Below are 14130 nucleotides of genomic sequence, written 5' to 3'. Positions count from 1 at the left end.
AGACAAATTACAGACAAATTATAAAGGGCAAAACATGTCTTTAAAGGTCTTCCCTGAAGGTAGGGAGCACGAGAAGAAAGCATGACACACAAATAAGCAAGGTCAGCATCAGTGCTAACCCAGCACAGGGTTACCTTAGGAGCCATTTTCAAATAAGATGGTAAATGTTAGTGACTTTGTAACGGGAGATGGTTGGTTCTAAATAACCCAAGATATCAAGCACCCATTCTTAAGTTCTTAGCTACCGTCTGAGGACATGTCCCACACTACTCCTCTATGGAAGTTTATACATATCTATTTGACTCCTACTTTCTAGACTTAATTAACCGTCTCTATCGTAGCTGAAAAAAAAATGGTAAATGCTAAAAGTTTGCAAACAAAACCAAGGTGTACATTACCTAATAATGAAGCTATGCAGTAAATGAAATATCAAAAACATTAAACCAGAGTTATTATATGCACAGAGTTAAAAACAATGAACAGATGTGTAGCCATGTGGACTAGAGTGCAGATGTGAAGGGACCCTGTGGTGACTCCATCACCGAAACCTCACTATGTCAGTGACTGAATTCCAGATATAAACATGGCAATATACCCACCAAACGAGACATATTTAGTATAAACAAAAACGTCAAGACCATCATTTTTATTCTAACATAATAAAAATTGGCTTCCACAAAACTTTTAGGGAGACAAGGCACAGTGCTGGGAATCATCAAAGGCAGACCAAGCACACACTAAGTGTTCTTCTCCAAGCTACTCCCTAAACCACAACAGAAACTAGTTTAACAAACACAGACTCTAGAAACTCCCATTACATGGTACGAACCAACCATCATTTTTATTCTAACATAATAAAAATTGGCTTCCACAAAACTTTTAGGGAGACAAGGCACAGTGCTGGGAATCAGCAAAGGCAGACCAAGCACACACTAAGTGTTCTTCTCCAAGCTACTCCCTAAACCACAACAGAAACTAGTTTAACAAACACAGACTCTAGAAACTCCCATTACATGGTACGAACCGTGCTCAGAACTTACAACTATAAATATGAGAAGGTAACAAGTCCTTGTGTGTGCAGAAATCTCACTCTAGCCTCCGCAGACCACAGCATACCTTGAGTTCCCAGTGATTGAACTTCCAGCCTGGAGAGTAGTTGTCTCGGAGATCGACTCGGACTCGGATGTTTGCGCCAAGCAGCCGCCTTCGATACTCATTACATTTTGCCATCAGTGCTTCTCTGTCTTCTTCAGACAGGGCATTTGTGATTCCACAGGGAATGACTACCACCTAGAGTCCAGCCAAAGACACACCACATACACATAATGACATCACAATAACGAGTCATCTAGATCCTACAGTATGAACCATCAGAAGTTAAAATCTGTCATTCACAATCTTTTAAATATACATAATTTTACTACAACTAAAACAATGCTAGAGAGATGGCTCAGTGGTTAAGAACACTTACTGCTCTTGCAGAGGACCCAGGTTCAGTTCCCAAGACCCACATGGTGGCTTACAACCATCCATAAGTAACCCCAGGGAGTCCAACTCCTCTTCTGGCCTTTGAGTGTTCCAGCACACATGATATACAGACATACAATTAGGCATTGCATGTACACAAACACACTAAAATAATCTTTAAATAGAACAACACAAAAATGAACAACATGAAGCACCCTAAAAAACCCCAAAGGGTACTACTGACAGGAATTCCTACCAGAGTTTGCTGCTGGCGAAACAAAAACCATTAAATATATACAATTATCCAACACCACAGGTTTTTTAAAAATCTAATCATACATACTAACTTCTTGAAATGCTACACCTTGCATGTTTTTAAAAGCACTTTTTCTACAAAGACTCTCATCGGCTACATGAAAACCTGTAATGCTATAGTGATGTGAATGCTGAGCTGCACATGAATTTCGCACCCAATACAAGACAGCCATTTAGTCACCATTCTTATCCTCTTCCTTATCATCCTCTTCTGGTTCACTCTTCTCCCAGTGTGCAGCAATGCCCTTCTCAGTCTCTCCTTTAAGGAGCAGCTTTCTGTTCCTATCTGTGACTAACTACTAAGGTCATATCACCTGGTGTTTTGGTAGCAGATCCAGTGGCATCTGAGGGGCACTGGAATCTCCCTCCTCTCCTTTTTACTACCTTTGAGAAGACCATAGATCTCCATCTCTCTGCAAAATTTTGCTACATCTCCAAACTTCTACTTTCTTTGAAGACATAGTATTCCATCTCTCAAAGTATTTCCTGGGAAAAACTCAGTAAAACTGAACTAAGAGTTTAGGTGTTTAAGTCTATATGAAGAGAACAAATAAGGATATATTGTTCTGCAGGTTTCTGGGGTCTCTCGATCTGAGACAGAATCTCAGTATGTAGCCTTAACTGGCCTCTCTCTAAACTCAATATATAAACCAGGTTGGCCTGGAACTCACAGAGATTTGCCTGCCTCTACCTCCAATGTTCTAGAATTTAAGACGTGTGACACCATATACTCAGAAGAGAAGAGCTAAAGGCATTGGATCCCCCCGGAGTTAGCATTAGAGGCGGCTGTGAACTGCCAGCTGTGGGCACTGAGACCTGCACCTGGGTCCTCTACAAGAGCAGTAGTATGCTATCTCACCCGCCAAGCCATTTCTCCAGCCCCAGGTCTTTAAGCCACGGCCACAGAAAGCTAGTGTGAACTGCTTCCTAGTCTGGTTTGGAGGATTGATTCAGAGACATTTCCTTTTCTGAGCTCCAGCATGAACTGGTTTGTTGCTAACACAACCCTCAGTCTGTTTTCCAACAACTAAATCTTACCATAAATAAATCCGTGTGATTTCTAATCTGTCTACAACGTGAACTAATTAGTTAAAAATCATTAACATAAATGCATGTTCACTTGACTTACTATTTTTTATTTAAATAATTCTAAATAATATAAAAGAGAAGGCTCAGCAGTTAAGAGCATCCACATGGTGGTTCTCAACCATCTCTAACTCCAGTTCCATGGGATTCCATGAGCACTCCTCTGACCTTGGTGGGCACCAAGGTGCATTGGCGTCCACAGACATGCAGGCAGACAAACATTCACACACAATAAAATGAATAAATCTAATGAAAAATTTTAAAGTTTTCAACAAAGTAATTTCTCATATACTTGAGACAATACAAATGTACACATATTTATACAACAGTGGTCTAGGCTGTATTTTCTATTATTTCCACATCAGAGAAAGCTACTTTTCAAAGTTCCTTTAGGTGGGTGCAGTGGCGCACACTTGTAATCCCAACACTCTGGGAGGCTGAGGCAGGTGGATCTCTGTACATTTTGAGGCCAGCCTGGTCTACAAAGTGAGCACAGGACAATCAAGGCTACCCAGAGAAACCCTATCTCAAAGAAAACAAAACAAACAAAAAGACAAAAATATTTAAAAAAGAAATGATAAACAGAAATACTTTCCTTACCTGAACGCAGGCTACACGGGGTGGTAATACCAAGCCCATATTGTCACCATGGACCATGATCATCACCCCAATAGTTCGAGTTGTCAGGCCCCAGGAGCACTGGTATGCAAACTGCTTCTCTCCTGGTGTCTTTGGATCTTCAAAAACTATTTCACACATTTTGGAAAAATTCTGGCCTAAATGGTGTGATGTCCCTCCCTAAAAAAGGAGAGAACAAAGGCTTTAATTTTAAATTACTATGCCTCTGAAAATAATTACAAGATCACATACTTTAGAATACTTCTACATGGCCTGTTTCCAGTTATTTCCTGACATTAACGCTTAAAATACAAGTATGACTGACATGACAAGAGAGCAGGACTAATTACAAAAAAAAAAAAAAAAAACAAAACTGTTTTGCTCTGGGAAGTCCCTTTGAACAGGAGTAACTGTATGTAAGATTTATGAGGAACTCATGCCTGGGAATTGAGGATGAAACCTGAACTCACTTATGTGGAGACACACAACAGGCCTAGAAAGCACATGGTGCTTTCCTGTACTGTGTTCTTCTCCTCTTTCCCCTCCCTGTGTCTGGGAGGCTCTCATGTAGTCTATATGGTCCTGGAACTCACTCTGGTAGCCCTGAATACCTGGCCCTCTTGTCCGCCCCCAGGGAAGTCACGGGTGGGCCAGTCTAACGGAGCACTGGCGATCACGCCCAGGGCGCCCTGCACACTGGACAAGTGCTGTACTGCACTCCCAGCGATTATGCTTTCACTCACATTTTAAACCAGCACAGTGAGGCAGCACCCACAGAGTTAGAATGTTTAAATCAGGTGAAACTTATCTCAAGAATCCGTCATTTCTTTCTGGTCAAACATTTCAAAATCCTTTCTTCGATTAGTTTAAAAATGTACAACACATTATTGATAGTTCCCTTCCTGCATACTAACAGGCCATATCCACCCCTCCCGCCTCCCTCAAAGACAGTGCCTTACTATGCAGCTCATACTGGCCACAGAATCAAGACCCTCATGGTGCTGTGATTATAGATGTCTGCTACCATTGTTAGCCACAGTATAACATTCTGCTTCCATGGAACTAAAATTTAGTGCCTACTGACCGACTCATATTCTCTAACTTGTAAGTAAACACCACCTACTCTCAGGTTATTTGCAATCAACTTTCTTACAGTTCACATACTTAAGATCGTGCAACACCTGGTTTATTTCACTTAAAACAAATATTTCCAATTTCATCTATGGTTCTGCAAATGACAGAATTCATTCCTTTTATAGCTAAGCATTCCACTGGGGATGTGTGCATTGTTTTTTCCCAGGTGATGTCGCCACTGCTTGGCTATGAAGCTGCAATGAAGAGTGCAGAAGTCCCTTCAGTACGCTTGCTCTATCCATCTGGATCTACCTCTGGGAGAGGCATTACTAGATCACACACTGTGATTTTACTTCTTAAAACCTTAGGACTGTTTTCTATATTGGCTGTCCAAATAAAACGGCAAGGACTGTTAAAGCCACTGGACCGCCATGAGCTGTGCTATTCGTCTCCAGCAGTGGCCCCCACAAACCTGGATAGCACGTCCACTGGCAGATATGAAGGCTTCTATTGTGGTTGTATAGTCACCTCCTGCAAACTTCTCCTTTTCAGTCTTTCTTCCTCTCACAACAGGGATTGCCAAGAGTTCTTCATACACTCGAGCATATAACTCAAGTATCTGTAAGACCTGTAACATTTATGGCATGTTTATTCATTACAGGCTTATCCATCTACATTATCGAAAACTTTTGTGAAAAACTACCTCAAACAACAACAAAATTAAGGGAGGGTTAGAACTCTCAATGAGAGATTTAAGGAAGCTATCCAACAAAAAAGCAGTGAGGATGAGTAACATTTTATTGACTATAAGTTTGAAATGTAGGAAAATATGCTTGAGAGATATACAGTAATAAGAGAAAAAAACACCTTAGAAAATAATGAGTTTTAATCATATGACTGCAATTTGCTATACAGTAAAGTCTAACTGTTTACCCGACAAACTTTAAAAATAGTAAATTTGCTAGTAAAATTTCAACAAGTACTTTTAAATCTGTTTACTCTTGAATTAACTCTCTATTTGCAAACAGGTATTACATAGCATAAGCCACACAATTATAAAAACAAACAAACAAAAAAACAAATAAACAAAAACCAGGGCCTGAAGAAAGACAGGCATAGCAGAGGACCACTCCTACCTCATCAGCTGCCTCCTCAAAAGTGGCAAAAGCGCTGTGCCCCTCCTGCCACAGGAACTCCCGAGTGCGGAGGAAAGGCTGTGGGTGCTTGAACTCCCAGCGCTGCAAGACATGAGAACAAAGCCGGTCAGTACAAGAAAAACTGCAGACTTTTTAGCAACTTTACATGATCAATAATCAAAAATAATTATTGTGATTAAAGAACTGCTTTCACATGCAAAGGAAAGAAAGTGTGCTCTCCCAAGCAATGAAACCCACAGAAACAGGGACAAGCCAATAGGGTCTATGCACCTACCACCACATTGCACCACTGGTTGAGCCTGATGGGCAGGTCTCTGTGCGACTGCACCCATTTTGCATAGGCAGGATACATTACTGAAAGTCAAGAAAATACAGACATTTATAACTTCATTTCTTCCTTAAGGCTGATAGGAGTTAAATTCACAATGTAAGTAATACAAATTAAAGTGTGTTTGATTTAGTACCTGTGATGGTTCACTGAATGACACTACTTATTTCACAAGGCATATAACCCTGAAGACAGACAAGCCCACCTAACATGTTCATACTCTGTGCTTCACCTACTTGCATGTAAGTGTTGACTGTCTCCCTGTTCTATTTAGGAAAAGATTAGTACATGCCATGTTCTATGTCAAATTACTTTCATTCTATAATTCTCTTCTTTGGCTCACAGATTTCATTATCAAATTTAAAGATAGAAATGCTATTCCTGAATTCAGCTATGTGTCAGAATCAGAATTTTAGTTAGATCCACAGATTATTCATTCAATGAAGCAAACTCCTGCCATGAACTATGACTTGTCTACAATGTACAATCAGAAAAATAAAACTGCTAATTTGGTATGAGAAAGAATAAAAACTGGAGTCAAAGTTATTTCAAAAACACAAAAATGAAAAAACACACTAGAAATACTAGATAATGTACATACTGACTTTAAAAATAGGTAATCACTGTAAGACACCCCCAAGTCCAAAGCCTCAGACCCTGCTGACACTCCCATTCACTAATTCCAGGAAAATCATCCGACCAACTGATGGCTGTCCCAAGGCAGAACAACAACACAACATACTCAAATGAAAGTGCTCTGAAAATGCTAGGGAAGCTGGATATGGCAGCGCACACCTTTAGTCCCAGGGCTTGGGAATCAGATGTCTGAATTTGAGGTTAGCCTGATCTAAATACCAGGTTCCAGGTCAGCTAGAGTCAGATATGAGTCCCTGCCTCAAAAACAAAACTCTACACAAACTACAACTCAAAAGTAAAATAAAAACCTCTACAGCAATATAAATCTAAATGAGCATCATTTGCAATTCTGTAATCAATCCCAAGAATTATTCCAATACAATTCCCTCTGAAAAGTTGTAACACTAAAAAAAATTAATGTTTGTTTTTTTTTAAAAAACCCTTTTAGCTAGGGCAGCCATCTTCCAGTAATTTGCCAACATGACAAAGGGAAAGAGGAGGGAACCTGTTTTATGTTCTGTAGGCTTTACGGGAAACACAGCATTACCTTTTGGCCACATACTTGTGAAGCCGTTCCCTATGAATTCATGGCTTAAAACATTAAAACAACAACAAACCTAACACGGAAAGTGTTTTTCTTTAAAAAGACAGACAGACTGATTGGCCTGCTCTTTGATCACCTCCCCCTGAGGGGGGACCAGCCTTACCAGGCTACAGAGGACAATGCAGCCACTCCTGATGAGACCTGACAGACTAGGATCAGAAGGAAGGAGAGGAGGACCACCCCTATCAGTGGACTTGGGGAGGGAAATGGGTGGAGAAGGGGGAAGGAGGGTGGGGTTGGGAGGGGAGGGAGGGAGCTACATGGGGGATACAAAATGAATAAACTGTAATTAATAAAAATTAAAAAAAAGAGACAGACTATATCCTACTGATAAAGAACTGTAATAAAATGGCTTAACATATAAAATCTGACTTAAAACTTTCACTCTGTCTCCATCACCCTCCAGTAAATTCTGTTTTCCCAGGAAGGAATCTAAGCATCAGAAAGAAACACTGCGACTCAACTCCGAGCCTTCTGACAGCTAGTGAGCTTTCTCCTGCACTCCAGAATTGCTCTCACCTGTTTCACTGGTAGGACGGATGGCAATTGGCTCTGCCAATTCTGTTTTACCAGATCTTGTAACCCAAGCAACCTAGTAAGATAAAAATCATTGTTGACACAGTTTTAATGGCCTTTTTGAAGAACATAAGTATATATTGTTGGGATCCGTAAGCAGGCATCTCTATGGCCAGCCCCAAGGGACCTGACAAACTGTATATCAGGCATCTGTGGACCACCTATGGACCACCTGCTCATGCTCTGGGTCACCTTGTAAGAAAACTCAAAGCTCCTCTTCTTTCTCTCCTTCCTCATCCAGAGACGGTCTCTGTGACCCCTTCCCCCTTTCCCTTCCCCTAATAAACCTCCCACATGGAACCGGTCGCCTGCATGATTTGTGAACCCGCCATGTAACTCTCATCCCACATGATTTCTAACACATCAACTTTAAGGTTTTCTCAGTATCAACTAAAGGAAGTTCAAACTCTTGCTACTGATACTGGAAGGGAATGAGCCAAGTCATCCAGTCAAGGGACATGACAAACAACCAAACCTGACATATGGGTAGAAGAAATAGGACTTAAAAAAAAATAACAGCCCCACATTTCTTTTAGTTGGTTATCAAATTCTTTTCCAGTTTACCTCAGGGGCAAAGTCAGCAATGTGATTCTTCTCTTTTTCTAGTGCGGCCTGAGACACAAATATGGGGAAGTAGCAGTTCTCAACACCAAGCTTCTTGATCTCAGCATCAAAGAAGTCCTTAATGCATTCCCAAATGGAGTACGACCAGGGTCGGAGAATATAGCAGCCACTCACATCATAGTATTCAATCATCTCTGACTTTGTGATGACCTTTGAAGAGAAAAGGCTTGTAAATTGAACCAGTGATCTAGTGCAAAGACAAAAGCATGTGGTAATCCAAGTTCCTATCTGCAGAAATGGCAAACACTCTCATTTATTTGTTTGTTTATTTTAGTTTTTCAAAGCAGGGCTTCTCTGTGTAGCCCTGGCTCCTGGAACTCACTCTGTAGACTTAAGCTTGCCTCTTGCAGGCCCCCAGCATCATGCTCAGCTTAGAAAGAAAACACTTTCTGACATGCAGAGAAACCAGTAGAGGACTCTGCAGATTACCGCTGAGCTCGGCCTCGGCCTTCTCAGTGTTACTCTGAGACAGTGTCACTACGTAGGCCAGCTGGCCTGCAACTAAGAGTCTCTAGCTCTCACCTCCCAAGTTGGGGTTACATGCGTGTGTCACCACACCTGACACATGAGAGGTGGCATGGGAATAGGTAAAATGTCTTCCCTGCACATCTGAAGACTGACCCTGAGACCGCTAAAATGCCAGGTGTGGTGGTGTGAGAGGTACACCTGTAGTGTTATGCTGGGGCAGGAAGGAGAGCAGAGACTAGAGGCTCTCTGGGGTACACTGGCCAGCAGCCTAAGAGAGCCAAAGAGAGATCTTGTCTCATAGGTGGTAACTGGCTTTTGTGAGGGTAACACCCAAGGCTGTCTTCTGGCCTCATGTGCACATACACATACAATGTACATGCTAAGCACACAGCGGGGAAATGGGATCATACTGCTCGTGACTACTTTTCTCCCTAGGCTTTAGAATCTGAACACAAAGCCAAACTTGAGAAACGCTAATAATAACAGCCAACTGAAAGTATACTCACTTGGGAGTACCATTCAGCAAGATTTTCTTCTTTTTTTGCTTCAAGACCCAATCTGCAGACATGCAAAAAGAAACATAAATCTTTCATTCAAGCAACTATTTCTAGGTTGTGTAGTCTGTTCTGTTTACATAACAAAATACTGAAACAAAGTAATCTAGAGAACAGACTCTTACTTGGCTCTGGGTGCTGGAGGCTCAAACAGCCTGGAGCTACCTGTGGGTGGAGGGGGCCCTCTAGAGGAGAACTTTGAGCTGGGATGACACAGCAAGACTCAAGGAAGCTTGCCAACTCAGTGACTGTTTTAAAGCCATTAACAGCATCACAGCACATCTGCTCAACCTCAGCTTACCTTAATTACAGCAAAGCTCTACCTTTAGATACTATTATTTCCTAGAACTGGGGGACTAAGTTCCTAGCATATGTACTTTGGGAATACATTCAAACCATAGCAGGCTGAACTGAAAATAAAACTACAAGCTCAAAATAGGAGAGCTTTTCTTAATTTTCAGTCATTTTTATGTTTGCATATTTTTATATTCATTTCCACAATAATGTTTTTAATCTAGAAACAAATTCAATCTTTGTTTTTAAATACAGGGAGGATTTCGCTATTTAGCCCCTGCTTGGCTATAATTTGATACGTAGATCAGGCTGGCCCAAATTTGTAGCAGTCTTCCTGCCTATCTCTGAAGTACTGAGAGCATGGGTGTGCACCAGCATCAAACAGCTATCAGATGCTATCCACAAAAACTGTCAACGCCAAACCTGTTTAGAACTATGACTGTAAAAAAGACTTTTAAAATGACATTTAAATTAAACAAATTAACACATACAAAAAACCCCAACTAATCCAGCACCAGAATTTGGTGTTGGTAGTACAATACTTGCCAAGAGTGAAACCTTTTTGTTTGGTCCTAGATTTCCTGCCCTTTCTCTCAATTCCTATTCCAGACAACACTTCTTTCCTTTAAGCCTCAACCTGAGTTAGGCCTCGGGGTGTGTACATATCAACCAGAAGGCTGAGGCAGAAAGACTGAGCTCAAGGCAGGCTGAGCTACATAGGAAGACTTGGTCCCAAAAAACCAAAATGACAAAAGATCTGTCTCTTAACTGTATTCTAGAAGTACACCTTTTCCAGTTTGCAAGCAGAGCTTTATAGTCTTAAGGTCTTAAGTTTTTAGTATATTTACCGTTTCAGTCTCTTTTCTCTGGGTGAAACCTGGGACTTTATGTAAGCAGTCAGAAGGTGAGGGAAGAGAGACACTCTAACCTCTTGCCCACTATTCTATACATTTGCCAAATGCTGAGCCAATACATAAAGTCAGGAGTAGCTGCTGTATTCATTAAGGAGACGGCACATGAGACACAGCTAAATTTGATACACAATTAAAAAAAATCAAACTACCTCAGTCACAGCATCCTCTTGTGGGAAGCCACAGCAGGAAGCCTGTCACAATAGAGTTAGCCTATACTTCTAGAAGATGATTACAATGTTCAAACAGGAAAACACTGAAAAGGCCACATAATCCATTGCCTGGTTTTTAAACAGCTGTTTTAACAGCTGTTTCATATTTAATCTACCAACTTCAAAACCCTATTTGGAACAAAATTCTTATTTACTTCTTATGAAAAAGTTTCATTTGAAAAAAAAAAAACACAAAGCAAGCTACAGATAAACACTTACATGTATATAGCTGTTCTCTCAATACACAGCACAACAGACTTGCACTACTTTAGAACCCCTTATTTGTCTGGAAGTTGTAACTACTTCAGACTTGAGAGTTTTTTCTACACTCTGCAGTGTTTATCAAGTTCAAAGGCTGAGCATCCCATGGGCTCAAATATTTGAACCTTTGGTCCTCAGCTGGTAAACTGTTTGGGAAGGACTAGGAAGTATGGCCCTTTTGGAGGAAGTGTATCACTGGGGTTAGGCCCCGAGATTTCAAAAGCCCGAGGCAAGTCACAGTCTTCTTTCTCATTCCGCCTGCAGATCAAGCTCTCAGCTCCTGCTCCAGCGCCATGCCTGCCTTCTTGCTGCCAAGCTCCCTGCCAAGATGGTTCTGGACTCTAATGCTCTGAAACTGTAAGCCCCAACCAACTGTCTTCTGTAAGATGCCCTGTTCGTGGTGTCTCTTCACAGCAACAGAACAGGGAGACAGATACTCAACCTGTGATTTGGTGACCAATTCATTTCCTTGGTGGAAGAAACAACAGAGGAGGGAAAAGTACAGGGAATTCTGAAAGCAAGCAGGTGATGTGCTACCTATTTTACTGTTAAACAGAAGTCATCTGCTGATATCGGAGTATGAGCACTTTGTCTTGCTGATAATAAACCAAGATTTACTTATTTTAAACACAAAATCTCTTTAGATCCGAATTCATTCAGAAGCATGTTTTAATACCTGGTCTGTTTCTTAGGCCCTTGCCCTTCTCCTGCTCCACTCGATGACAGCCCGTTGCCTTGGCCTTTAGAAGAGTCCTTTCCTTGGCCATCATTTTGTTTCTGAGGTTTATTCTGCTTTTCAGATTTATTTTCTTTTTCTTTCTTCTTCTTATCTTTGTCTTCAGCTCCAGCAGCAGACACAGGCTTATATTCAGTTCCTGTCAGTGACTTGTACTGTGCCTTCAGCTGAAGGAGATCTTGGACAGCTGAGTCCACTTGGTCCTTCAGTATAACAAAGGGGACAATGGAGGTTAGCAGGTCGTACAAACTACTGTCCCGGCATAAATTACCAAATACCACACCCAAATTTAAGAGGCTCACAATTAATTAAGGGCAACAGCTATAGACACAAAATGTTAAACTACACTAAGAAAATAAATAAAGAATATAAAAGAAACAAAATTAGCCTAGAGTACTAGAAAATAGATGATCTATGCATTGCACTGTCTTAACAGCAGTCACTAGCTACACAACTATACAAACTAAGTAAAAAAATATGTCCATACAAAGAAAACCCCACACTGACCTTAGCGGCCTTTTCAGCTTTAAGTTTTCGAACGATTTCTCCTTGACAGGCCACTCTGTCAAATAGCACTTTGGCTTCTGGTGTCTCTGGTCCAGCAGGCTCAGCATTGCTGACAGGACTTGACTGTGAGCTCTGAGCTGATGGGGGTTGGCCAGGTATGTATTCCTTCCCAGTTTTTTCTTTATATTCAGCTTTCAGGGATAGTAAGCATTCTACAGCTTCATTTACTTTAGCCTGGAAATAAAGAGGAAGACAAGTATTTCACAATCTATGAATATTTCAATGTCATCTCAAAGTCTTTAATCATTATCAAAGTATACTTAGCCATTTATGTCTAGAGATCCAAGTACTCAAAGACCAAAAATACTTGAAAACAAAAAACTGCATCATGATACACAGTCCCACCAAAAAAGTGAGCAGGGAAGAAAAATAAACCTGGACTAATAATTTCTTTGTAAGAACCTTTCAAAGATTCATTCAAACAAAATACACCTGTATTAAAAGATGCATGTGGTAGAGCTCTGATCTATTTTTAAAATGTACTGATACATTATTATTTCCTAAATAAGATATAAATAAATATATTTATTAAAAAATAAATAATATGTAATATATTTACATCATATTAGGCACTCTAAGTAATCCAGAGAGAATTCTTAGCACATAAATACATGGAAGGATATAAGCAGACAATATGGGAATGCCATGAAACTTTATATAAGAAGATCTATGCACCCTTTGGTTTTGTTATCTGATGGAGTTCTGAAACTAGTCTCCACAGACCACTTTCAAAAGTTAAAAAACAAAACAAAACAAAAAATAGAAAGTATGTTTAAGCCTTAAATTACATGCATATTTCAATATCTGATAATTCTACATGAACAGAAGGAGTGACATCCTCAGCAAGGAGACACTTGACACTCTACAACAAAAAACAAGGGCACAGCAAAAGGACTCAAGCTGGATGTCTGACCTCAAAATTCCACAACAAACTAACACCTGATGAGAACCTTAAGACACCAACCAAATACTGAAAGGTGTCTCCACACTGAGTGTTCCCCATTCATCTTCCACTGCATGGGATAACTGAGTAAATGCAACAGGAACAAGGGAGTACTCAAGACTGGCTAGCTCACAGCTCCACCATGCAGGAGCCCCACCATGCAGGAGCCCCGCCATGTCTGAGCAGCACTACAGCAGCCTCAAGGGCCCTGCACCCAAGAGATGGCCCTTCACATCTTCTTGGCTACTTTGATTTTCTGCCTACAAACTCTGCAGTCTACCATCCCAGGAACAACAAAGTTGGAGTAAATGTAAAGAGAGATGTTGACGATGTTCACAATTCTAGACTAGAGAATCTGGGGCAAAAGAATCCTAAGTTTAAGGCCAGCCTGGACTACACAGTTTGATCCTGACTCAGGAAAAACAGAGCTGGGGGTGAGTGAACAAAAAGATTAGGAAAGGCAGTCTGTATTCCCAACCTAACTAATGTTACTATTACTTTAGAATTAAGACTTATTACCAGTAGATTTTCTTTCTGAAGAAAAACGTCAATTAAATGAAGAAGGAAAGAGAAAGGGAATGGAATTCATGGAAGGGGAGGGGATAGACAGATGTAGAAGGAAGGGCAGGGGACGGGAAGGCAAAGGCACCATCAGCTAAAAGAATGAGGGGGGGCACAAAACCTTATATAATGTCTACA

The 14130-nt window shown here is 40.7% G+C and overlaps 1 protein-coding gene across 3 annotated transcripts in view; it reads right to left on the bottom strand.

Annotated features, from left to right (window-relative positions):
• Eprs1 (glutamyl-prolyl-tRNA synthetase 1) overlaps nt 1-14130 on the bottom strand; it is a 62219-nt gene that overhangs the window by 6063 nt on the left and 42026 nt on the right. For all 3 annotated transcript variants that reach the window (XM_060364883.1, XM_021635785.2, XM_060364884.1), the window contains 10 exons: nt 12429-12662; nt 11862-12124; nt 9460-9511; nt 8426-8635; nt 7805-7877; nt 5992-6071; nt 5697-5798; nt 5033-5188; nt 3469-3666; nt 1117-1290 (listed from right to left, as the gene is read on the bottom strand). In XM_060364883.1, the coding sequence (XP_060220866.1) occupies nt 1117-1290; nt 3469-3666; nt 5033-5188; nt 5697-5798; nt 5992-6071; nt 7805-7877; nt 8426-8635; nt 9460-9511; nt 11862-12124; nt 12429-12662 (1542 nt within the window). The remainder of the gene's footprint in view (nt 1-1116; nt 1291-3468; nt 3667-5032; nt 5189-5696; nt 5799-5991; nt 6072-7804; nt 7878-8425; nt 8636-9459; nt 9512-11861; nt 12125-12428; nt 12663-14130) is intronic.

Source organism: Meriones unguiculatus, chromosome 11 (genome assembly GCF_030254825.1).
Source record: "Meriones unguiculatus strain TT.TT164.6M chromosome 11, Bangor_MerUng_6.1, whole genome shotgun sequence".
Taxonomy (NCBI): Eukaryota; Metazoa; Chordata; class Mammalia; order Rodentia; family Muridae; genus Meriones; species Meriones unguiculatus.
This window is presented reverse-complemented; position numbering and strand designations above follow the sequence as displayed.